The sequence below is a fragment of the Trichechus manatus genome, unplaced genomic scaffold, assembly GCF_000243295.1.
Source record: "Trichechus manatus latirostris isolate Lorelei unplaced genomic scaffold, TriManLat1.0 scaffold00108, whole genome shotgun sequence".
Taxonomy (NCBI): Eukaryota; Metazoa; Chordata; class Mammalia; order Sirenia; family Trichechidae; genus Trichechus; species Trichechus manatus.
In genome coordinates, this window is record NW_004444044.1 from 2,250,469 (window position 1) to 2,274,362 (window position 23,894).

At 35.7% G+C, this 23,894-nt stretch overlaps 1 protein-coding gene across 1 annotated transcript in view; it reads left to right on the forward strand.

The window, feature by feature from the left end:
- The window catches only part of ADAMTS3 (ADAM metallopeptidase with thrombospondin type 1 motif 3), a 365,634-nt gene that overhangs the window by 171,307 nt on the left and 170,433 nt on the right, over positions 1-23,894 (forward strand). The window contains exon 4 of the mRNA XM_004383320.1: positions 6,990-7,146. Coding sequence (XP_004383377.1) covers positions 6,990-7,146 — 157 coding nt within the window. The remainder of the gene's footprint in view (positions 1-6,989; positions 7,147-23,894) is intronic.

Consider the following 23,894-nt stretch of genomic DNA (forward strand, 5'->3'; position numbering starts at 1 on the left):
CTCTTTTGGTTTCTTGCAGTAGTGTCTTGTAGTTTTCATTGTATAGGTCTTTTATGTCTCTGGTTAGATTTATTCCCAAGCTTTTTATCTTCTTGGGGGCTATTGTAAATGGTATTGATTTGGTGATTTCCTCTTCGAAGTTCTCTTTGTCGGTGTAGAGGAATGTAAGTGATTTTTGTATGATACTTTGCTGAAATCTTGTATTAGTTCCAGTAGTTTTCTTGTGGATTCTTTGGGTTTTCTGTGTATAATATCATATCACCTGCAAAGAGAGATACTTTTACTTCTTCCTTACCAATTTGGATGCCCTTTATTTCTTTTTCTAGCCTAATTGCTCTGGCTAGGGCCTCCAGCACCATGTTGGATAAAAGTGGTAATAAAGTGCATCCTTGTCTGGTTTCTGTTCTCAAGAGGAATGCTTTCAGACTCTCTCCATTTAGAATGATGTTGGCTGTTGGTTTTGTATAAATGCCCTAAATTTTGCTGAGGAATTTCACTTCTATTCCTATTTTGCTGAGAGTTTTTATCGTAAATGGGTGTTGGAGTTTGTCAAATGCCTTTTGTGCATCAGTTGATAAGATCATGTGGTTCTTATCTTTTGTTTTATTTATGTGATATAGTACATTGATTGTTTTTCTAATGTTTAACAATCCCTGCATAACTGGTATAAATCCCACTTGAACATGATGACCTATTTTTTGATATGTTACTGAATTCTATTGGCTAGAACTTTGTGGAGGATTTTTGTGTCAATGTTCATGAGGGATATTGGTCTGTAATTTTCTTTTTTTGTGGTGTATTTACCTGGTTTTAGTATCAGGGTTATGCTGGCTTCATAGAATGAGTTTGGGGGTATTCCATCCTTTTCTATGCTCTGAAATACCTTTAGTAGTAGTGGTGTTATCTCTTCTCTGAAAATTTGGTAGAATTTTCCAGTGAAGCCATCCAGGCCAGGGCTTTTTTTTTGTTGGGAATTTTTAAATTATCTTTTCAATCTCTTCTTTTGTTATGAGTTTATTTAGGTTTTCTACCTTTGTTTGTGTTAGTTTAGGTACATAATGAGTTTCTAGAAGTTTGTCCATTTCCTCTAGGTTTTCAAATTTGTTAGAGTACAATTTTTTATAGTATTCTGTTATAATTATTTTAATTTCAGTTGGGTCTGTTGTGATATCACCCATCTCATTTCTTATATGGGTTATTAGCTTTCTCTGCTTTTTCCTTTTGTCAGTTTGCCCAGTGATTTATTGATTTTTTTGATCTTTTCAAAGAACCAGCTTTTGGTCTTGTTAACTCTTTTCAATTGTTTTTCTATTCTCTATTTCATTTAGTTCTGCTTTAATTCTTATTTACTTTCTTGTGGCACCCGAGGTCTTCTTTTGCTGCTCCCTTTCTACTTGTTCCAGTTGTAGGGGTAGTGTTTTGATTTCGGCCCTTCCTTTGTTTTGAATGTGTGCATTTATTGCTATAAACTGACCTCTGAGCACTGCTTTTGCTGTGTCCCAAAGGTTCTGGTAGGATGTGTTTTCATTCTTATTTGATTCTATGAATTTCTTTATTCCATCCTTAATTTCTTTGATAACCTAATAGTTTTTGAGCAAGGTGTTGTTCAGTTTCCATGGGTTTGATGTTTTTTCCTTCCTTTTTCTGTTATTGATTTCTACTTTTATGACTTTATGGTCAGAAAAGATGCTTTGTAGTATTTCGATGCTTTGGATTTTGTTAAGGCTTGTTTTATGGCCTAATATGTAATCTAATCTGGAGAATGTTCCATGTGCATTGGAAAAGAAAGTATACTTGTCTGCTGTTGGGTGAAGTGTTTGGTATAGGTCCGAGAGATCAAGTTGGTTGATTGTAGCATTTAGCTCTTCTGTGTCTTTGTTGGGCTTCTTTCTGGATGTTCTGTCCTTCACTGAAAGTTGTGGTTGAAGTCTCCTACTATTATTGTGGAGCTGTCTATCTGTCTTTTCAATGCTGTTAGAGTTTGTTTTATGTATTTTGGAGCCCTGTCATTGGGTGCATAAATATTTATTATAGTTATGTATTCATGCTGTATTGACTCCTTTAATCATTATATAGTGCCCTTGTTTATTCTTTGTGGTGGATTTTACTTTAACGTCTATTTTGTCAGAGATTAATATTGCCACTCCTGCTCTTTTTTGAGTGCTGTTTGCTTGATATAGTTTTTCTATCCTTTGAGTATTAGTTTGTTTGTGTCTTTAAGTCTAAGGCATCTCTTAGAGGCATCATATAGACGAATCATTTTTAGCTGCTCTCTGTCTCTTTATTGGTGCATTTAGTCCTTTACATTCAGCATAATTATTGATAGTTATGAATTTAGTGATGTCATTTTCATGTCTTTTTTTGTGTTGTTGACAGTTTCTTTGTTCCACTTAATTTTCTGTGCTGAGTCATTTTTATTTATGTATTTTCTTTTAATCTTTTTCATTGTTGTTGAATTTGTATTTGCTGAGTCTTTATGTTTTTCTTGTTTTTTATTTTGATGTGTAGGATTGTTAGTTTCCTTTGTGGTTACTTTAATATCTACCCGTATATTTCTAAGTTGAAACTAGTCTTATATTTCTTTATATCACCTTGGCTTCCTCTCCATATTAAAAATCTATGTCTACATTTTTTAGTCCCTCTATTTTGTTTTAATGTTGTCATCTTTTACATATTGATGTCTCTGTTTCCCTATTTTCAGTGTTTTAGCTTTGATTTTTTTTTTGTGACTTCCCTTTCTGGGTTGATATCTGGTTGCTCTGTCCTGTGTTTTAGTCTTGGGTTGTTATCTGATGTTATTGATATTCTAACTGGAGAACTCCCTTTAGTATTTCTTATATTTTTGGTTTAGTTTTTGCAAATTCCCTAAACTTCTGTTTATCTGAAATGCCCTAATTTCACCATCATATCTGAGAGACAGTTTTGCTGGATAAATAATTCTTGGCTCGCTATTTCTTTCCTTCAAGGCTTTATATATGTCATCCCATTGCCTTCTTGCCTGCATGGTTTCTGCTGTGTAGTCCGAGCTTATTCTTATTGACTCTCCTTTGTAGATAACTTTTCGTTTATCCCTAGCTACGCTTAAAATTCTTTCTTTGTCTTTGATTTTGGCAGGTTTGATTGTAATATGTCTTAGTGACTTTTCTTTTGGGATCTACCTTACGTGGGGTTCGATGAGCATCTTGGATAGATATCTTCTCATCTTTCACAATATCAGGGAAGTTTTCTGTCAACAAATCTTCAACAATTCTCTCTGTATTTTCTGTTATCTTCCTCCTGTTCTGGTTCTCCAGTCACTCGTAGTTTATTCCTCCTGATGGAGTCCCTTATAATTTCTGGGTTTCTTCATTTTTTAAAATCCTTTTATCTGATGTTTCCTCAAATAAATTAATGTCAAGTGTTTTATCTTCAATCTCACTAATTCTGAGTTTCATTGCCTCAATTCTGCTCCTATGACTTTCTATTGAGTTGTCTAATTCTGAAAATTTATTGTTAATCTTCTGAATTTCTGATTGCTGTCTCTCTGTTAATTCTTGCAGTCTGTTAAATTTGCCATTATGCTTTTCTCTAATCTTCTTAAGTTACTCTATTGCTTGGTTTGCGTTTTGAATGATCTCCTTTTTCTCTTGAAGAGTTCTGTATATTAATCTTTTGTATTCGGCCTCCGGTAATTCCAAGAAATTCTCTTCCTCCAGAAAATTTCTTGATTCTTTATTTTGGGAGCTTGCTGAAGCCATCTTGGTCTGCCTCTTTATATGATTTGATATTGACTGTTGTCTCCAAGTCATCAATAAGTTATTGTATTTATTTATTTTATGTTTGCTCTCTGTGTCCTAGCTTCTTGTTTTCTGTTTGTTTGTTTGTTTGTTTTTTTTTGACATGCCTAAATAGGCTACTCGTGTGAGCTAGCCTGATCACCCGTGCCCCTGAAGCTCCAAAGTCTTGCCACCGGGTGGCCACATCTGCCACTAAGTATGTAAGCCCCGGAGTCCGCCCACTCCTCCTGTGTGAATTCAGCTCAGGTGTCCAGGTACTCAGCCACCAAGTGTGTGGTGCAGGCTCTCACCTTTAGTCATAGACAGGCATGGGTGATTGATGTAGGCACAGGCATCTGGCTGCAGCAGGGCGTCACATGCTGAGCAAGGCTAGGGGCCGACCGCTGCCCACAAGTGTCGGGAAGGAAAGCATTTTCCTGTTCCTGGAGCACGTAAGTGAGTTGGTTTTGCAGCTGGACTGTGAGTACCCAGTGTTGCTGGCTGTCAGGACTAGGGGGCACCACTTATTCTTGGAACCCTGTTACGGGTGGCTAGGTGGCATGGGTGGAGCCACTAGTCCTCAGGCCCCCAATGTGGCCAGGTGAGGAACCTGCCCAATGGGCAGAGTAGTGTCAAATGTCATGAAACAGTTGAAGTTAGACTTCAGATATATACCCTGTTGTACTGCAGTAATGAGGGCCTACACTGTTGAAATAGGCCTACCCAAGTCTATGCAGGGGTGAAGGGCATTCAAAGTCCATGGACCCCTTATGCCTGTGTGTAGAAAAGGAACTGTGCCTACCCTGAGTTCCTGGCTTACGGGAGCCGGCAGATTATTTTTTCCCCTGTTTGCTAGTTTGTTCCATCTCCAAGGCAGGGAGAATGGCTCAGGGCATGTGATGGGTCCTACTTCCGGCTCAGGGGATGCAGCAGTTGCTGAAAACCAGCTTGGGACTGGTGCAGAGTGGGGAGGGAGGAGGTAAATGGGAAAGAAGTTTTTCCCAAAGGGGACGTTATTTGATAGGCCAGATGCAAGTACTTATCTTTTGCCGATTGAGCACTCCTTTTCACTGGTTCTGGATGTCCTAGTAGACTGTACGCCTCTGGGCCTCTTCTGATGTGGAAAACACCTCCCGAGTGCCACTGCTTACCTCACTGCTCACGGGAGCTGATCCGGCCTGAAGGGTGCTGAGTCCCACCAGGTCAGGTCTGGCAACTCCTTGCTGCTTCCAAACCATCTGTCTCTCCCCCTGCCATTCAGTCCATTTCCTCAACTTTGCCTTTGATGTTCATGGCTCCTAGATTGTCATGTATAATCAATTCATTTTTTTTTTTGTCTTTGTTGTAAGAGGGACCACTGGAAGCGTCCGACTATTCCACCATCCTGGCCTCGCCTCCAGTACCATCAGTTCTTAATCACGTGCTACTTCATAAAATGGTTGAATATTGACCGAATTCTGCTTTTCTACAGTGACTTTGTATTCCTTCCATCTTCTTTTGATGCTTCCTGCATTGTTCAGTGCTTTCCCCATAGAATCTTACAATATTGCAACTCGAGGCTTCAATTTTTTCCGTCAGTTCTTTCAGCTTGAGAAATGCCAAGTGAGTTCCTCCCTTTTGGTTTTCTAACTCTACTTCTTTGCACATTTCATAATAATAATTCATTTTGTCTTCTCAAGTTGCCGTTTGAAATCTTCTGTTCAGCTCTTACTCTATCATTTCTTCTCTTTGCATTAGCTACTCTACATTTGAGAGCATGTTTCAGAGTCTCTTCTTACATCCATTTTGGTCTTTTCTTTCTTTCCTGTCTTTTGAACGACTTTTTGCTTTCTTTATATATAATGTCCTTGATGTCATCCCACAACTTGTCTGGGTTTTGGTCATTAGTGTTGAGTGTGTTAAGTCTGTTCTTGAGATGGTCTCTAAATTCAGGTGGGATATACTGAAGTTTGTACTTTTGCTCTTGTGGACTTGTTTTAATTTTCTTCAGCTTTAACTTGAACTTGCATAGGAGCAATTGATTGTTCTGCAGTCAGCTCATGGCTTTGTTCTGAGTGAAGATACTGAGTTTCTCCATCATCTTTTTCACAGATATAGTCGATTTGATATCTGTGTATTCCATCTGGCAAGGTCCATGTGCATAGTCATTGTTTATGTTGTTGAAAAAGATATTTCCAATGAATAAGTTGTCAGTCTTGCAAAACTCAGTCATGTTACCTCCAGCGTCATTTCTGTCACCAAGGCCATATTTTTCAATAACTGATCCTTCTTCTTTGTTTCCAACTTTCTCTTTCCAATTACTAGTAATTATCCATGCATGTTGATTGTATGTTTGATCAATTTTAGACTGCAGAAGTTGGTAGAAATCTTAAATTTTTTCATCTTTGACATTAGCGGTTGGTACATAAATTTGAAAGCCATATTAACTGGTCTTTCTTATAGGCATATGGGTATTATCCTATCACTGATAACATTGTACCTCAGGGTAGATCTTGAAATCTTTTTGTACTGCATATAGTCCTGGTCTTTTCTGAATAAACAAAAGATGAAACAGATATAAAAGACAATAAAATTTACAGAGGTAGAATGACTTGAATGTAAAGATAACCTTTTTAGCATGGAAGGATAAAAATTTGAAAGGAAAAATGTATAAAATCATCAAATTGCATTAAGATAGGATAAAGTACTTCAAACTGATAATTATTAGAACTGTATGGTTTGCCCTGAAACTTAAAAGAGGCTGTTTAAAGACAGAAATACTTTATGTACTGATTACAATATGTAAGTCATTTGATAGTGGTATGGGAAGAACATGTAAATTAGTTCAAGAATTACTTAATATGCATGGATGGCAGCTCTGTAATGGTGGGTGTTGAGTTTATGTGTCCCATAAGATTTCTTTTAGAGATAAAATACCAAGTACAATACACAAATACATTTTTTTTAGTCTGATGGAATGTATATGTTTATGATTTTTTTATTTTTACCCTATTTATACTTTTTATTCATACCTTATGTGAATTTTTTTGTTCTCTTCTAATATGGATTTCTCACTTATATGTATTACTATACTTAATAACAGCTTAACCATTTCAAATGAATAGCAAAATGTGGAAAGAAAGAGACTTAGTTTTCAAAAATTGTATTCTTGCTTTTTAAAAAGATTACAAATTACTTGGGAGCTGAATATGATAGATATTACTTTTAAATTAATACAGTTTATGCTTCCTCTAGGCTGGAATGATAAAGAGTGATAATGATGAGTATTTCATTGAACCCTTGGAAAGAGGTAAGCAGATGGAGGAAGAAAAAGGAAGGATTCATGTGGTCTACAAGAAGTCAGCGGTAGAACGGGCTCCCATAGACATGTCCAAAGACTTCCACTACAGAGGTAGGCATCTTTGACAAGGCTTAATAATTCAGTGTAATTTTAAGGTATGATGAAAACAACTCTCCCATCAATTAAGAGAAAGTGATTGTCATATGCTGTTGTATAAAGTGGTGGTAACAATAGAAATTGACATTTATAAATCATGCAATATGGCTTCTTTTTTTAATACAAGTGTATATGTTAGAGGTATTATTTTATTCTAGTACATTATTGTATCTCTGATATGTTTATTATTTATGATTTCTTTTAAAAGTTTTACATTAAAACTATATTTTTTCTAGCTTATTTTGAAATTTAAAAATATTTGTGTGTTCTAGAGGTATCTAAATTATGCATTATTAATCTTATTTTAAAGCTTTTTAAGTGGGTTGTATTGACATGGCAAATAGTTGCCTTTTATTGTAAGGCTAGTGTGATGGATGCTTTTGAAAATAATTATGCTATTTGACTTTAAGTTCTGTTTTGCAGAACTTTTTACATGTGGAGGAGACAGTGAGTCAAATGCTCTTTATTTCAAAGTAGGCTGGAACCGTAAAGTCAAGAAAAGCATGAAAGTTTTCTGTTTTTGATTGTTTATTTGTTTTAATGTAATCTGAAAGTAGCTTGGTAGTAAGGAGATATTCTTATAAGTTAATTATAGTTGTTTCCTTTATGGAGAAGAAAGGAAATTTGGGAACCTAAACTTTTGGCCAAATTTCAAAAAGTGTACATTTACTTTTGCCAGGCCAGCTTTCTGAGTTAAGAATAAGGGGGAATTTCCCCTACACATGCAAGAACATTTATGACTCCTTACATATTGCTATTTATAAGAATTCATTGAACTAAGTAAACATTTGCTTGTTTAAAATTAATAATGTCTTTTATTTTTATAAATGTATTGATACGTACATACATCGTATATATACATATACATATACATTTAATACCTCCAGGAAATCCAAGAAGTATCTTGCCTTTAGATGTCAGGTATATATATATAATCTTAGTTTAGCTTTTACCTATCTTCTAGATTAATGATGTCTTGTATTTTGAGAGTTGTTACTGAGTTATTAGTTTGACTTTCAGATGCAACCGATTTCCCTTAATGTGCTGTACTAATGGACTATTTTGTGAGAAATACTTTGAATTTTTTTTTCATAAATTTCTAATTAAAACAACAGAGGTGTATTAATAGGTACAGTAATATGAGATGCGTGTCAATCCTAGAGAGTCACTTTAGTGTAACAGAAAGTGAATGTACATCAGAGTTAGCTAGATGGATATGAGTACTAGCTCGGTAATGAACTGGTTGTGTTCCCTTGGATAAGTACTTAACCTTTCTGAACCTCAATTTCTTGATTTGTGAATAGAGAATTAAAATACATTTCACCTTTTAATAAGTATTAGAAATAATAAATGTAAGTTTCTGAGTGTAGTCCTCAACAATAATAGGTGCTTAATTAGTGGTAGTAGTTGTTATTTTTAATTATCTTGTACAAGAGACTTGCATGTTAAGAGTTTTGTTAAAGTTAAACAGATATTGCTTATCTTTATATTGTTAATGCATGACTTAATTCTCATTTATGTTTTCATATTTTAAAAATGTCATTCTAAATTAGAAGACTGGTTATGTCAAAGGATAGATAGTAAGATACAGTCTTTTTCTGTAGACTTGGTTACTCTATGTTATTAATATATAGTATCTCTTTGGAGGGAAATATTAAATGTCTTCTTAAAAGTATAATCCACAAGTTATGGAATTATACAATAGAACTGGAAACCTGACCGGTCACTATGACTATTCTCCCAGTTTGTGCCATCTGTCTTACCTATAGTTTCACAAAGCTGTACCCAGTTGTTCTATTTCAGTCCTTGAAGGTGTCTATTTCTATAAATATTACCCATACTACTTTTCATTAGTCTGATATTTACAGAGAAGGATAAAAGATACTTTTTTGAAACATGCAAATTATAAAAAATATTATATTTCATACCTAGTGTATTTTTAGATACTAGAATAGCAAAAATAATTTAATAGTCAAGATATATAAATTTAAAAGAATTGGTTGGGGCTAGATAATTTGGAATATTAGGAAATTATTTAAAATATCAATTCTAATAGCATCAACATCAACATAAAAAGCCAAAAATGAAATCTGTTTCAGTTGAGTCAATTCTGACTCATAGTGACCCTAAACCCATTGCCGCGGAGTCAATGCTGACTTATAGTGACCCTTTAGGACAGAGTAGAACTGTGCCATAGGGTTTTGAACTAATGAATTCGAACTGCTGTCCTTTTGGTTAGCAGCTGTAAAATGTAATTTTTGGTTTTTTTTTTTTTTTTCGTTTATTTGTTTTTAAGAATGCAGACCCTGAATGCTGTTTGAGCTTTTCAATCATGAACAAAGGATTACTTTATAGTAAAGCCACAAACTAAAGTAATACATTTTGGAAAAGTCTTCAGTGGTCATAGGTCAAAGCAAAAAGAGTTCCATTGCTAACTCTCAATTACCTTGAAACATGACCCAAAATAGAAACATTCAGTTCCCTTAGAATGGTCAATGTTAAATGTAAGTATGAGATTAATGATTTTTAATTTTCATATTTCTGAAGTTCTAGTTGAACTTAGTTGCTGGTGATACTAATTTACCTCCTTTTAAGAATCTTAAATTCTAACCATGTATTTTTGATGTGTAGTTCTCTTCGCTAGGATAAAGAGAGATTCTGATTCAGAACTTTAAGTACTGCACTGTAGCTTTTAAATTCTTCTTTTAACTTCCTGGTCACAGTTAGAGAGACAAGCTTTTCATAGACTAAATATTTTTCAAGTGAAAATTAGTAATAAATGTTTTTATAATTTACTCTGTCATTCCAAAATGTAAAATTGAGCAGATTCTAGGATTAGAATGGTATATTGATTTGGAGCCCTGGTGGTGCAGTGGTTAAGAGCTTGGCTACTAACCTAAAAGTCTGCAGTTCGTCACCAGTCACTCCTTGGAAACCCTGTGGGAGCAGTTCTACTCTGTCCTATAGGGTCTCTATGAGTGCGAGTCAACTCCACGGCAACGAGTTTGGTTTGGTTTTGGTAAGTGAAAAGTATAGTACCATGTAAGATAGTGTTTTTTTCTGGATTAATTCAGGATGTTATTTTTGGAGACACAGGAGGTCCTTATTCAATGATTTACATTTGAGCCTGAGGCATAGTAGGTGCTCAATAAATATGAATTGAGTGAATTTTAATTACACGTGTGTGTTTTGCAAAATAAGGAATTATTCTCAATTGAACTGTCCCTGTTAATATTTGGAATTTCAAGTATATTTTTCTCAGATTGTAGAGAATATTTCTTTCTGATTAATTACAGTTATTTACTCTATCCTGACTATTTGCATGTATGAAGCAGGAGCAAACTATTTCAATATTTTTCTCTACTTAATTTTATTCTCTGATCTTTCTTTCCTTCTTGATGTGCAGTATTCTAATCTGGAAGGCTAGAGGGTTCTCTTTCCAGAATTCAGGTATGAGAAAAAACAGAAATAGGCTTCCCAGAGGACAATAAGTGGGTAGAGTTTTGCATATATTAAGTTTGACCATTGGAACAGTCAGTGAATTAAAAACTACGTATTCTGTTTTCATGATCATGCTCCAGAGTCACTGTGTGAATGACCCTATATATATGTTTTGGCAGAGACAGGTACAGGCTATATTGGGAGTCAGGTTGCAGGTATTCGTTTGTGGATGTTTGGAATGTTTCTGCTTGTCTTCTAATCTCTCATTCCCAACTCTGTGTCACTGAGAATCTGAAGGTATACGTTGTTCAGAATTGGGAGCCCATGAAAGATGATTGCTACTACCCCTATAGGGGACCAGGGAATTAGTTCCTTAAAAATCAAATCCAAAACCAACAACAACAGCAAAAAACTATGCTTCTACCACACTCAAGAACCCTAGGCTATTCCACTTGATTAAATGCAAGCATTTTTTTCCATTCCCTGCCCCCTAAGAAGTGGAGCCCTGGTGGCATAGGGGTTAAAGGCTCAGCTGCTAACCAAAAGGTCGGCAGTTCAAATCCACCAGCTGCTCCTTGATAGTTCTACTCTTTCCTATAGGGTTGCTATGAGTTGGAATGGACTCAATGGCACCTAACAACAACAACCCCCTAAGAATATTTATCTGAGTTTTCAATAAAAGTCAAAGTTTGAACCTGTTAAGATAATAATATCATATGGTACAAAGCAACGATGTGAAGATGATATAAGATCGGGCAGTGTTTTGTTCTGTTGTACATAGGGTCACTATGAATTGGAACCTACTCAAGGACACCTAACAACAATAACAACGTGGTATGATTCAGAAAACAAAAGCAAAAACAACTCAATCAGTCTTATAAATAGCTCAGATTATGTTTCCTTAACTCTTAATAGGGAAAACATATTGTTTTAGAAATGTAGACAACTATGAAGAGCTGTTTAAAACTCTGTTGAACTAGTGAAATCACAGATGAAGTGCTCTACTTTAGAATTCCTTTTTTAGGACTAAGACCTAAAGCAGCTTTACATTTGGCAGCATAAAAATGATCTCTTCCAGTGCAGAACTGTCACATGTTCAAACCACATAGCATTGCCAGTTTCTGGCAAAGGAATACCATCCTTTGCAGTAAACAACAAACATTAACTTGGCATGCTTATGATAAAGACATTTTTCTACTTTCAGCACGGATTGAGAGTTTAATTTGCTTCTGTCTTTTTCTTGACTTCTGCTTTGAGGTTCTAGAAATCACATATATTTTTGGACAAAATTATTTCCTATTTCACTCTCTTTTTAAAACTTTAATTAGTACCAACATGGTTAGTAAAATATTTAAAGAGTCATAAAATTCACTTCCACTATTAATAATCTGTCTAAACTAAACTGTCTAAAAAATAACAAAATATACCCCTGACTATCTCTTAAGAATGTCTATACTGTCATTATTAAGAAGTTTACTTTAGGTAGTCTATTTCTGGAGGGAGGTGGGCTATACTCATATGACATCATTCAGCTTTTTATATATTATTTAATCCGTAGGCCCTTAGGCTTTTCCCCTCAAATGACAAACTATTCATTCACCAGAAGCTTAGTGTTAAAATAATTTTTGTAATTACTTCCTACCAGTGGGAAACAAGGAATAGTAAGCCTTTATCTCCTGGCTTCCTTTCAGGATTTTCATTTTCCTGCATGAACTCAAGTGCTTGTGTCGCTGGTGTGGTTGTCATGGTGCTGTGAAGGAGTGTCTTTGTCCCAGGTGGGAAACATGTGGAAGTCAGAAATGATTTGGGAGTTGCTCCTGGTTGCCCGGGAATGAAACTATGAAACCAGAACTAGAATAATGGGAAGATTTTGCCTTATTTTAGTGATGCTAGGAATTTCTTAGGCACACAGCCCTTCCTTGAATCTATAAACATGTCAGTAGGTGCTGTAACCCCTTGTATTTGGAGTTTCTCATGACCTATGCCCTGATCAAAAAGATACATTGGTAGGCTTTGTACTCCATTAAAAAATGAACCAAGAGAAATTAATTTTAACAGATATCTTCTTATTAAATGAAGCATGGAATATAGTATCACTAGATCATTAAGATCTGTCAAATAGCAAGTATCTCCTCCCCTTCCCCCCCCCAGTGTTAAATCACAAATATTTCGCAGCTGCATAGTTTAGTTTCTAACCTAATCTACTGTTAGAGTCAGCCATTCATCAAGGCTACTACCATTGAGTTCATATGGGAATATTAACCATATTTATTGAATTTCATTTCAGATTGGTTTTGTATATTTCATAATCTGGGTATTTATAATAATTACTGACAAAATGAAGGCAGTATGAACATTGAATTACTACATAAAATAATCAGGAAGCGGAGTGCAGATTAAAGAGCTTTCAGATGTGAAAAATAAAGGATAATAATTTATTTCCTATTATTAACATCATTATCATATCTTACTGAGCCTATCCTATCTCTTCATGTATAGCTTTAATGAAAGGAATTTACTTATGATGTATTTAGACGAAGATTGAAGGATTACAAATAGTTACAGTTTTTTTTTTTTAATAAAGAATTGAATATGAGAGAGACAAAAATCTGTTCTGAAAGCTTAGAGCTGCTGTATTACTAGTTGGTTATTGATGCAGCATTATTGGATAAAGAGAATTGGAAGATCTTAGATATATCTGAATAATTCAAGTGAAATTGAAGATAGTGAAACTTATACTAAGGTAGAAATAATTTAAGCCAGATCTTGATTCTTAAACTGAGTGACTACCTATTCAGATGCAGTTATATCGATTATTGACTCATGAGGGAGCAGTTCATATCAACAAAGTACTTTGTTAATATTTAAAACTATTTTCTCTTTTTCAATGTAAAATATAACCTATTAAAAGAATATAATTTAGTGTTTAGGTTTCATTCATGTTAACTGCTTTTGTTTAGGAGGGATAGTTTCTATTTTAGTAAAATTTTAAGTTGTTTGTTGCTTTGGTTGTTGTTGTTAGGTGCCATTGAGTTGGTTCCGACTCATAGCGACCCTTAGACAGAGTAGAACTGCCCCATAGGGTTTCCAAGGAGTGGCTAGTGGATTTGAACTGCCAACCTTTTAGTTAGCAGCCGGACTCTTACCTGCTACGCCACCTAGGCTCCAATTCATGGTCACCTTATATGTAACAGAAAGAAATACTGCCAGGTCCTACACCATCTCCATGATCTTTAATAAGTTTGAGCCCGTTATTTAGGCTGTGGTGTTAATCTGTCTCATTGAGGGTTTTCCTGGTTTTTGATGACCCTCAACTATATTTCACATTTTTATCTGGCCCATGTCAGGTGTGCTTGCTTAAACACATTTTAAAACTCGTACTTATTTTTATTCTAGGTACAATGATTTATAAGCATTCATGTTAGCAAGTAGGAAGTACTTGTGTCAAGAATCTGAATAGTTCTGGAGGTTTAGTAATCTTTTGTTTCATCATTTCTACTTCTAATTTATATAACTGATATTTTTAAAAAAGGTAATAACAACAACAAAAAACCAAACCCGTTGCTGTCGATTCCGACTCATGGTGACCCTATAGGACAGTGTAGAACTGCCCCATAGAGTTTCCAAGGAGCAGCTGGTGGATTTGAACTGCGGACCTTTTGGTTAGCAGCTGTAGCACTTAACCGCTACACCACCAGGATTTCCTTTAGAAATAACTTGCTGTAAATTAGATTTATTTTATTGTAATTGTTATATTTTCCCTGCTGTTATCAGTCATTGATTTTAAATTTAAATATGTTTATAGAGATCAATGTTATTTGCTCCTGAATATGTTCATTTGGTATTTAGCAAAAAAAAAAATTTTTTTTTTTTTTTATGAGCCCTTTGGATCCCTGTGGAGGATCTAGGTGAGCTACTCTTTCATGGAATCTTTTTCTCCCCATCTCCCTGCTTGGCATCCTCCTGGTATATGGAATAGAGGTTAGTGATATATGTGGAAGAGAATTGGAGCTACAGGAAGTAATAAGTATAGCATGGAAATAATATTTTATTTAAAAATTGTTTGAGATTAGCTTATGAGAACTGTGAATTAAAATGTGAAGGCTACATTTAGGCCAAAATAAATGTTCCTTCATTACATGATGCCATAAGGAAAGCTGAATACTTGGTTTTGTTTTTTCTAGGTACCAGGAATTTTACTCTTTTAGGTGGAATTGGTCTAAATATCTAAATTTTAAAATTCTTAATGGCAGTTCTCAAGTTTTGGGCTTTGTATATGCCAAAAGGATTTGTTTTAGGAATGATTGAAGCTATTATCCTAAGTAAGAATATGTAGAGTTTATCGTAGATAACTAATTATATGCAGCATATTCCTATCTCACTTTCCAATATCTTACTAACTATCTGGGGAAAATCTTAGACAAGTTTTGAATAAGGAATTAGTTCAAATTGTTTTCTTCATCTTTCATGACTATTTTAACTACTTATATGCCTCAGTGTTAACATGTTCTATGCTTTTGGGCTGAGATACTTTTTCATTATTTCACAGCTCTGATTAATAATCTCAAGCATAGTAAGCCCTTGTATATATTCTTGTTAAAAGGACAGTCTTTAATTCTGTTTGCCAGCCAGTTCGTGTGGAAGGCTTTGCTTCTCTCCAGTGTGCTTTACAAATTGCTGTGTGCTCTTTAAATGTTAAAAATGATGTTTGTGTGGTACTAAAACTTTTTGTTCAGTCCTTTGTCTCAGCACTTTAGCAGGTTATATTTTCATGTTTTTTAAATTTTGACAGACTTTATCGCATGTGCTAAAGGCATAAAAGCAATGTCTAAGCCTCTTTTGGTGAGACAATTAGTGATGAAAACTGATTCTTTTATGTCTTGTGCCATAATACCTGTACTACTAAAATGACATTAAACAGCCTTCAAGGAACAAGAAATTAGGATATTAGAACAGCTTTTCAGTTTCTTCATTCCCAATTTTGGATGACATACACAGGTAAAATCAGCATGTGATTGTGATGTAAATATACATTATTCTTTCTCATTTCATGAGCATGGGCTTGGCTTCTGAGTCAAGTGGGAGGTGGACATCCCTGCCAGGTAAAGTAGGTGGACCTTCCTGCTTAGGTTGAAATGAGGTAGAATTAAGTTAATCAGATTGGAATATGTTGTTTTGTCTCCTTCAACATCCCTATGATGAACTAACATTTGAAAACTCAGCAGAAGCATTTGAAAAGGGTTGCTTTCAACTGAGTCCCCCTGTGTGTCTTTCCCTCATTCACTTGTATTCTTTCTCTTAAATTTTTGGAAAACAATATTCTAAGATGCTATCATCCCAGACTTGTACATATTATTAATGAACATTTTGTATATATACTTGGATTTTTTAAAAATAGATTTGAGACCCGAAGCATGGACATTGAGCAAAATAACTATTATACTAATCATGTTAGTTCTTGTTCTTGATTAAAAGCCCTACCATTTGCGGCTACGTCATCTTTCCTAGTTATATGGCCCAGATCATGTTGAGACTCAGCACCTCAGTATTGCTGAGCTCAACTCACAGAGCATTAAACCCAAAAAGTTGCCATCAAGTCAATTCTGACTCATTGCAACCCTATAGGACAGAGTAGAACCACCCCATAGGGTTTCCAAGGTTGTAAATCTTTACAGAAGCGTATTGCCAGATCTTTGTTCCTCAGAGTAGCTGGTGGGTTCTAATCGCTAACCTTTTGGTTAGCAGCCGAGCGCTCAACCACTATACAACCAGGCTCCTTCATAGAACATTACACCACTCCATTTCTTCCTTTTGTGACCTTGTAACAACTTTGACAAAGCAATTCAGATATTCTGAATTAGTTTCAAGTTTTGTATCCTGAATAGGGATTAATTAAAGGGAATCTAAAAATTTACTCTAAGCAGCAGGAAAATGAACATTCCTTTTATAATAGAGTGATTGCATTGTAGCATGTATTAATTATTTACAAATGTTCATGGATAAAACAAAAAACAGGGAAAAAAAATCCAGCTATCCTATAGTGTAGGATGCTCTGACAGCGTGTGGAAGGTGTCCCTTTGGTTTTGTATGGGAGTGTTCTATGTTAGCCAGTGTATGGGCTTCTTTGGTTGGCTAAGTGGGCACCTCCAGACTGATATCCCCTGCCTACCTGGTTGCTGCTACTCTGCTGGCATTTGCTAAAGGTCTTTCTAGACTTGATTTGCAGCTGACGACTCTGAGTTCCAACTATGACTTCTATTCCATCCAATCCATGTAATCCACCCTGCACCTCTGTTGTGGGGCCACATTGGCCCTGGGTCAGCAAACCCTTTCTGACAGGTTTCCCAGGGGACTCTCAGGTATTGCTGCTCCTGCTGCACAGGGACCAAGGGGAGCTGACTTTCTGGGCCACAACCAGACTGAGCCTATGAAGTATTCTCTTTCCAGAGTCCCCAAAATAGAGCAGGTAAAAAGAGTTTTGCTCTTGGAGTTCCCCAGATCCTTATGTTTTAACCTCATTACCCTCCTCTTCTGAGACTTGTTCCTGAGGGAGCTGGGAAGAAATTAGAACCACTGTCTCCCCATTCCTGTCTGCCTTCCTCATCCTGTAAGCGGTCCAAGATCAAAAAGGTCCAGGCTTACCTATTATTTCCTCTAATTAGATGCTTTTTCTTCATTATTCCAGCATCATGACTAAGACTTACAGTGGCCAGGGCTTTCTCGAAACTGGAGGAAAACAGAAGCAAAGAACTGTAACTCTGATCTGGTCCCCAGGACTTAGCACTGATATCTTATGTGAAAACTAACAAGGCTTAGAAAAGCCTTTCCCTTTCCAAACAGCCTAGCTTATAAATCTATTTTCTTTTGAGAAATATTATTTTAGTCTCAGAAGTTGAATAACGAATCTCTTTATATTTTTGATGCAACATTTTTAGGGTCCAATGTCCCTTACTCTTATCTTCCCTCTCCCTTCCCCCAAAGACTCCCAGCCAATGCTTCAGAATAATTCCTGAGTAGATCATCTACATATAGGGTGGAGAGGAGTGCACAGTAATAGTTTTAGAAATATTATCCTCATTGTACAAATTATCATATTTTTGTGGTAAGCATTGTTGTAGATCTATATTGTAGTTGCAGAAACCATATATCAAGAGGATGTTGAAAGGGCTGTTAGGATTTTTTTTTTCCATTTGATACATGTAATTTAAAATGAGGCATGATAAATTAGCATATACATAATAGCAAAAAAAATACAAACAAAACAGGGTTAAAAATGGAATTGATGTCAGAAAAATATAAATTTGCATCATTTTATCTTAAGAACACTTTCACCACATGATTTATAATGTAAAATGCATCACAAATACAGCTTTGACATCCTGAGTCACTAGGAGAACCTTAGAATTTTGCATTTTCCAGTGTTTATACATCTAAATTTGGAGACTAAGTTTGGACTATACTAATATCTGCAAATATAGGGTTTTATCCCAAATTCCACAGAATTGGTATGTATGATTTTCTTAGGCTGGGCTCTCTAGAGGAGCAAAATCAGTGAAATGTATATATGTAAATATATACAGAGAGATTTATTTCAAGGAAATGGCTCACACAGTTGTGGAGGCTGGCAAATCATAAATCCTTGGGTCAGGCATCAGGAGTCAGGCTTCTCCTAACTCACGTGGTCGCGGGGCTGACAACCCAAAATCGGCAGATCATACGGCAGGCTGCTAGATCACAGGGCTGTGGGAGCTGGCAAATCCCAAAATCCGAAGGTCAAATGGTAGTCTGCTGCTTACATCCCAAGAGCCAGAAGTCAGAGGATGACGAGTTGGATGCAGGGTTGAGAGTAGTGAGCTTTGCCAGAATATCCACGTATACTGGATGCAGGCCACACCCCAAGGAAATTCCCCTTTCAACTGATTGGCCGCTAACAATAGATCACATCATGGACTGCGATTATGTCATATCTGCCAAACCACTAAGAATCAAGGCCTAGCCAAGTTGACATATAACCTTAACCATCACAATGATTAAAAGAGGATATCAAATGTATTCTCCTTATGCACATAGAAACATAATGGTTTATGTAAGATATGATTAAAACTACTAAGTGATTTTTATGCAAATTAGAGAATACATCTAGTATGTAACATACTCACTGTGCAACCATATACTTACTTTTGTAGATTTTTCTAACCTTTGGTCCGGGGGTTGAATAATGTGTTGAAAGAGACAGAGGTACCATGTCCTGTCCTTCTTCAGTACAAAGAAGGAGGTCATCTGTTTTAATCTTCCTCAATTCTTAGAAATAACAAAGGAAAAATTAATAAGACCAATCATGAAGGCAGTTCTTTACCTTAGGTACCCAGATTCAGTGACTAAAGTAACTAAAGAATAGCTTAAATGTGATACACAGCTAGAAAAACTAATGGGGTGGAAAGCCATAAGTGCTCAGAGTTTAGTACTCTGAGAATATCCCTCACACATTCTTGGTTCAACCCCCTTTTCCACATTCCCTCCCACCTTAATTAATGGTCATTCCTATGAAAGGTATTTCTTAGCCAAAGTAAGGCCATCCAACTGTGTTAAATTTCTTAAAGTGAGCCAAAAATATCCGTAAAAACATACTCATACATTTGGATCTGATCTCTTGAGTCAGTTTTAAAATTAGATCTTCAAACTGGGTTTTCAGAATGCTGCCATCGGTAATCTAAACAGTGACTCCTTTATGTATATATATAAAAGCAATATGTGTCCCTTTAAAAATTTTATTATTTCTCGTGGAGAAGGAAAAAGAGCTCATATTCTCAGCTAGTTTATTAAAAAAAAAAACATTTAACAGAGATGAAATAGGTGTCTGTAGTTTATGCCTTTAAAACTATAAAGATATGATATGAAATTATCAATGATGAGTTTTAGATAAAACCTTGAGGATTATTGATGCAAGATACATGATTATTATTTGTTTATTCAGTGCTTAATATGTACTCTCCCATCAAACAGCATACATCAATAAAGATTGGTTAAGAAGCATAAAATAAAACTTAAATCACTGTACAATTAGCGTTATCATGAGTGATTTAGAAAATATATGTTATATGCCATGGACTGCCAAAAGAACGAACAAATCTGTCTTGGAGAAGTACAACCAGAAGGCTCCTTGGAAGCAAGGATGGTGAGACATCATCTCACATACTTTGGATATGTTGTCAGAAGGGGTCAGTCCCTGGAGATGGACATCATGCTTGGTAAAGTAGAGGGTCAGTGAAAAAGAGGAAAACCCTCAACAAGATGGATTGACACAGTGGCTGCAACAATGGGCGGGAGCATAACAACGATTGTGAGGATGGCGCAGGACTGGGCAGTGTTTCATTCTGTTGTACATTGGGTTGCTGTGAGTCAGAACTGACTCAGTGGGGCACCTAACAACAGCAACAACATGTTATTGGACTTAAGAAATATCAGTGAAGGCTGGAGTATTTAAAGGACTTCAGCTGGATATTAAAGGATGCCTGGAATTCCTAAGGAAGGAATATGAAAGTTTAGGCTGAGACCTAATGGTAATAGCATTATTATTAATATTTAAAATAAAAGTAGAAAGGGCACATACATAGATCATATTATCTTAGGGTTGTTTTCATGATAACTCATTCAACAAAATTGTTTCAATGTCTAATCTATTATTGATGTGCTAGCCCCTCCCCACCTTTAGTATAGTTTTCACCCAATGGTTTACCATTGATTATCTTTGTGATAAGCTTGTCACAAAGTAACTTTGGTCAAGTTACTTAACACATCACGCCTCAGTATCCTAATCTGCAAAGCATGTGGTTTGTTTAAGTTTCTGTTCTCTTAGACTCTGTCACACTCACTGTTGCCTCCTCATCCCTTTCGACCTCTGACCAGTTGTTTTGGGTCTCCTTTTGTCTCTTATCATTTACTAGTGGATTTTTCCTTAGATTCAATTTTATCCAGCAGTGTTTCAGATGGGATGATCTTTTTATGGTTTCAAGTGTCATCTTTACTGAATATCCTTAAATCTTTTCTGGTATAGGTTTTGGAGCCAGGCAGACCTGGGTTCAAATAGCAGCTCTGCCACAGATTATGTGTGTCCTTAGGTACTGTGGACAATTCAGATACCATTGTCTCATCTATGGAATGTGAATTCGACCTACCTCGGGGTATTGTTAACAACATGGTGCCCTAAACAAAGTGGACACTCAACTCAGAATCTCTCTCATGTCTGTCTGTCCCTTTTTCTTTCTTACTACTACCAACACCATGGCTTATACTCTTTTCTCTGTTTGTCTCAGGAAGGGTCAGTTAATACCAGATTAAGAAGAATCTTATTTTACAAGTTAAAAAAAAAAATTCTCACAGAAGTGATATATTATCACATGTATTTTAGAAAGATCTGTCTTCCATCCATGTTGAGTACAGAATAGAGGAGTGAGAGAGTAGGAACAAGGAAAACAGCTTGGCATTTATTGTAGTGGTCCAGGTAAGAAATGATGAGGGCATTAAACATAGAAATTCCAGTGTAAAAAAGGAAGAATGGATGGGGTTAAGCATAAGAAGCAGAACCAAACATTTTTATGGGGCCGCTTTGATGCGTTTGTTTATGATCATTATGACAATTACATTTTTAACTTTTAAACTTTCAAAGTAACATGCACAACAGAGTGCCTTCACCTTCCCTGACCCCTTCACAATCTCTGAGCATAAAAAACAGGATGGATCAGCTATCTGGGCTGGAGTGAGGTTTTGTATTGTATATCTTACTTAGTATATTTTTAAAAATCCAGGAAGCATAATTTTTAAAGTTGGTTTTTGGGATCATGGAATAATTCCAACATCATGTGCTTTAAAAGTCATGTCAGAATGTCAGGTGTCCTTCTTTATGGAGGTAAAATCAAGAACTTGGTGCTTGATTAGATGTAGGTTTGGAAGAGATGTCTAATTTAGTTAGGTGGTCTCCCTCATTGTTTCCCCTGATTGTTATTACCTCTGTAGACTTATTCGTACTGTATCTGGAATCTGTTCTTGTCATCTCTGCTTAGTGTTCATGATCCAGTTTCAGTGCCATTTTTCAGTAAGTGTTTTTTTTCTTTTTTCCGTGAAGTTCCATGGTACTTATAAGTCACATTCATTTTAATACTTTGTCAGATACAGTCTTATAATATGAACTATTTTATATGTTTTTACTCCTCAACTCACAAAAACCCATTTTCAGCTTTGGTTACTTATTACAAAATAAATAACAAAACTCACTGATGCAAAAGCTATGCTGACACATTTTGCTTTTTGCTCACCTTCCTTGCTGTGGCTTTAGTCTCCTCCCTTGGCTTTCATGACCTGACTCATACCTGGATTTCCTTTTTCCCTGATAGCTTCTTCTTCCCATCCCTTTCATGCAGGTCTTCCTTAAGGCTCTGTCTTTGGTCCTCTTCTTTTCTGACAGTTTGTATTATTGGTGATCTGTGTGTGAATTCCACAGTAGTATGTCTTGCCCACATTCCTCTCCTGAGCTCCAGGACAGTATATCCAACCACTTACTAGCTACCTGCATTTGGATACTTCTTAGTGACCTCTAGCTCAACCTGACCAATATTGAGCATATCTCTAATGATCCACAAGTTACTAAACTGCTTCTTGCTTCTCCTTTTGTATCCTGGTCTTAGTGAATGGTAACAACGTCCACCCAGTTAATCCCTTCTGATTTTCACACCTATTATCAAATTGATAAGGAAGACCCACAATTCTGCCACTTTTATCTCCATTATTACTACTTTTGTTTAGAGCCTCATAATATTTTTATTTCTAATACTGCAGCAGCCTCCTCACTATTCTCTTGCTTCTAAACTTGGGTCCCTCTACTCCATTTTGAGGAAGACTGTTACCAAACTTTGTGGATTGTATACCCACCACACATGTAGGTATATTTATTTATAAGTTTTACACATATGGATGTATTATTATAGTTATACATTATAGATAGGAGACAGAATCTGTATAAGAGAACATGCACAGAGTTAGGAATTATAAAGAATATGATAAAAATAATTATAAGTATATTAGAAGTTCTACTTTTTCTCCATATTACAGTAAACGTTTTTGTACATGCTTGGTATACTCTGTTTTGAAGATTGTTGCTTTTGATAGAAGATGTAGTGATGTTTGTAAACTGAAATACTTTCATATCATGGTTTAGTCTAAAATTCTTAAGGAACTGTCCTCATGGTTCTCTGTGACCTGGAACTTTCCAGTTGCATCTGTCATATTATTCATTAGTGACTCCCACTCCCCATTATATACTTTTTACTATAGCTGTACTGAACTCTAAATTCCCTAAAGACATATTATTTTCACCTTGCCTTCCTTTTTTTGTCCTTATACATGCTAGACTGAATCTCTCTTTTCCTTTTGAAATGTTGTAACATACTTCTGTATCCTCCTTTATCTGGCAAACACTATACCATTTTTTTGAAAAGGGAATGAATTTCTGCCTTGGGTTTGATAGAATCTGAAAAATGAGGATAATAATATTTGTCTCATACCTGAGGATTAAATGAGATAATGCATTTAAACTCCTGGTAATACGGTCTACATGTTTTAATTCATATCCACCCCTTATTTTTGCCTAAACTCATATAATATTGTCTTTGGAGAACAAAAGTGAAAATATTATTTTCCTTCAAGTTGCTTGTTTATAATAATTTAAGGGATGTCCCTGGGTGACACAAACACTTAAGTGCTTAGCTACTAACTGAAAGTCTGGCAGTTCAAATATACCCAGAGGCGTGATCTCAACCCTTGAAAACCCAGTGGAGCGCAGTTCTAGTCCAAAACATATGGGGTTGCCGTGGGGCAGAATTGACTTGACAGCAACTGGTTTTTTTCTTCTTACTTTTTCATAGATAACAGTGTATATAATTGAAGAAGAGTCTACCATAAGACATGTTAAAGGGGAAAATTAGAAAATGCTTTGAAAGCTTCAATCTCTTAAGAAAATCATTGTTCTATACAAATACTTTCCAAAAAAGGACTGGACAGGATTTTTCTTTTCTAATGAAATTGTACTCTCTAAAGCAGATTTTCTTATTCTGCAAGGGCTTCACAAGGTCTGTATATTCCCTGAATTAAGGTGCACAATTTTATAGGTATGTGCATATTTCCATTCCTCTTTTCCTCCAAAGAGGTTCCATGGTTTTTAACAGATTTTCAAAGGACCTATGATTGAAAAAAAAAAAAAAATTGGGGGA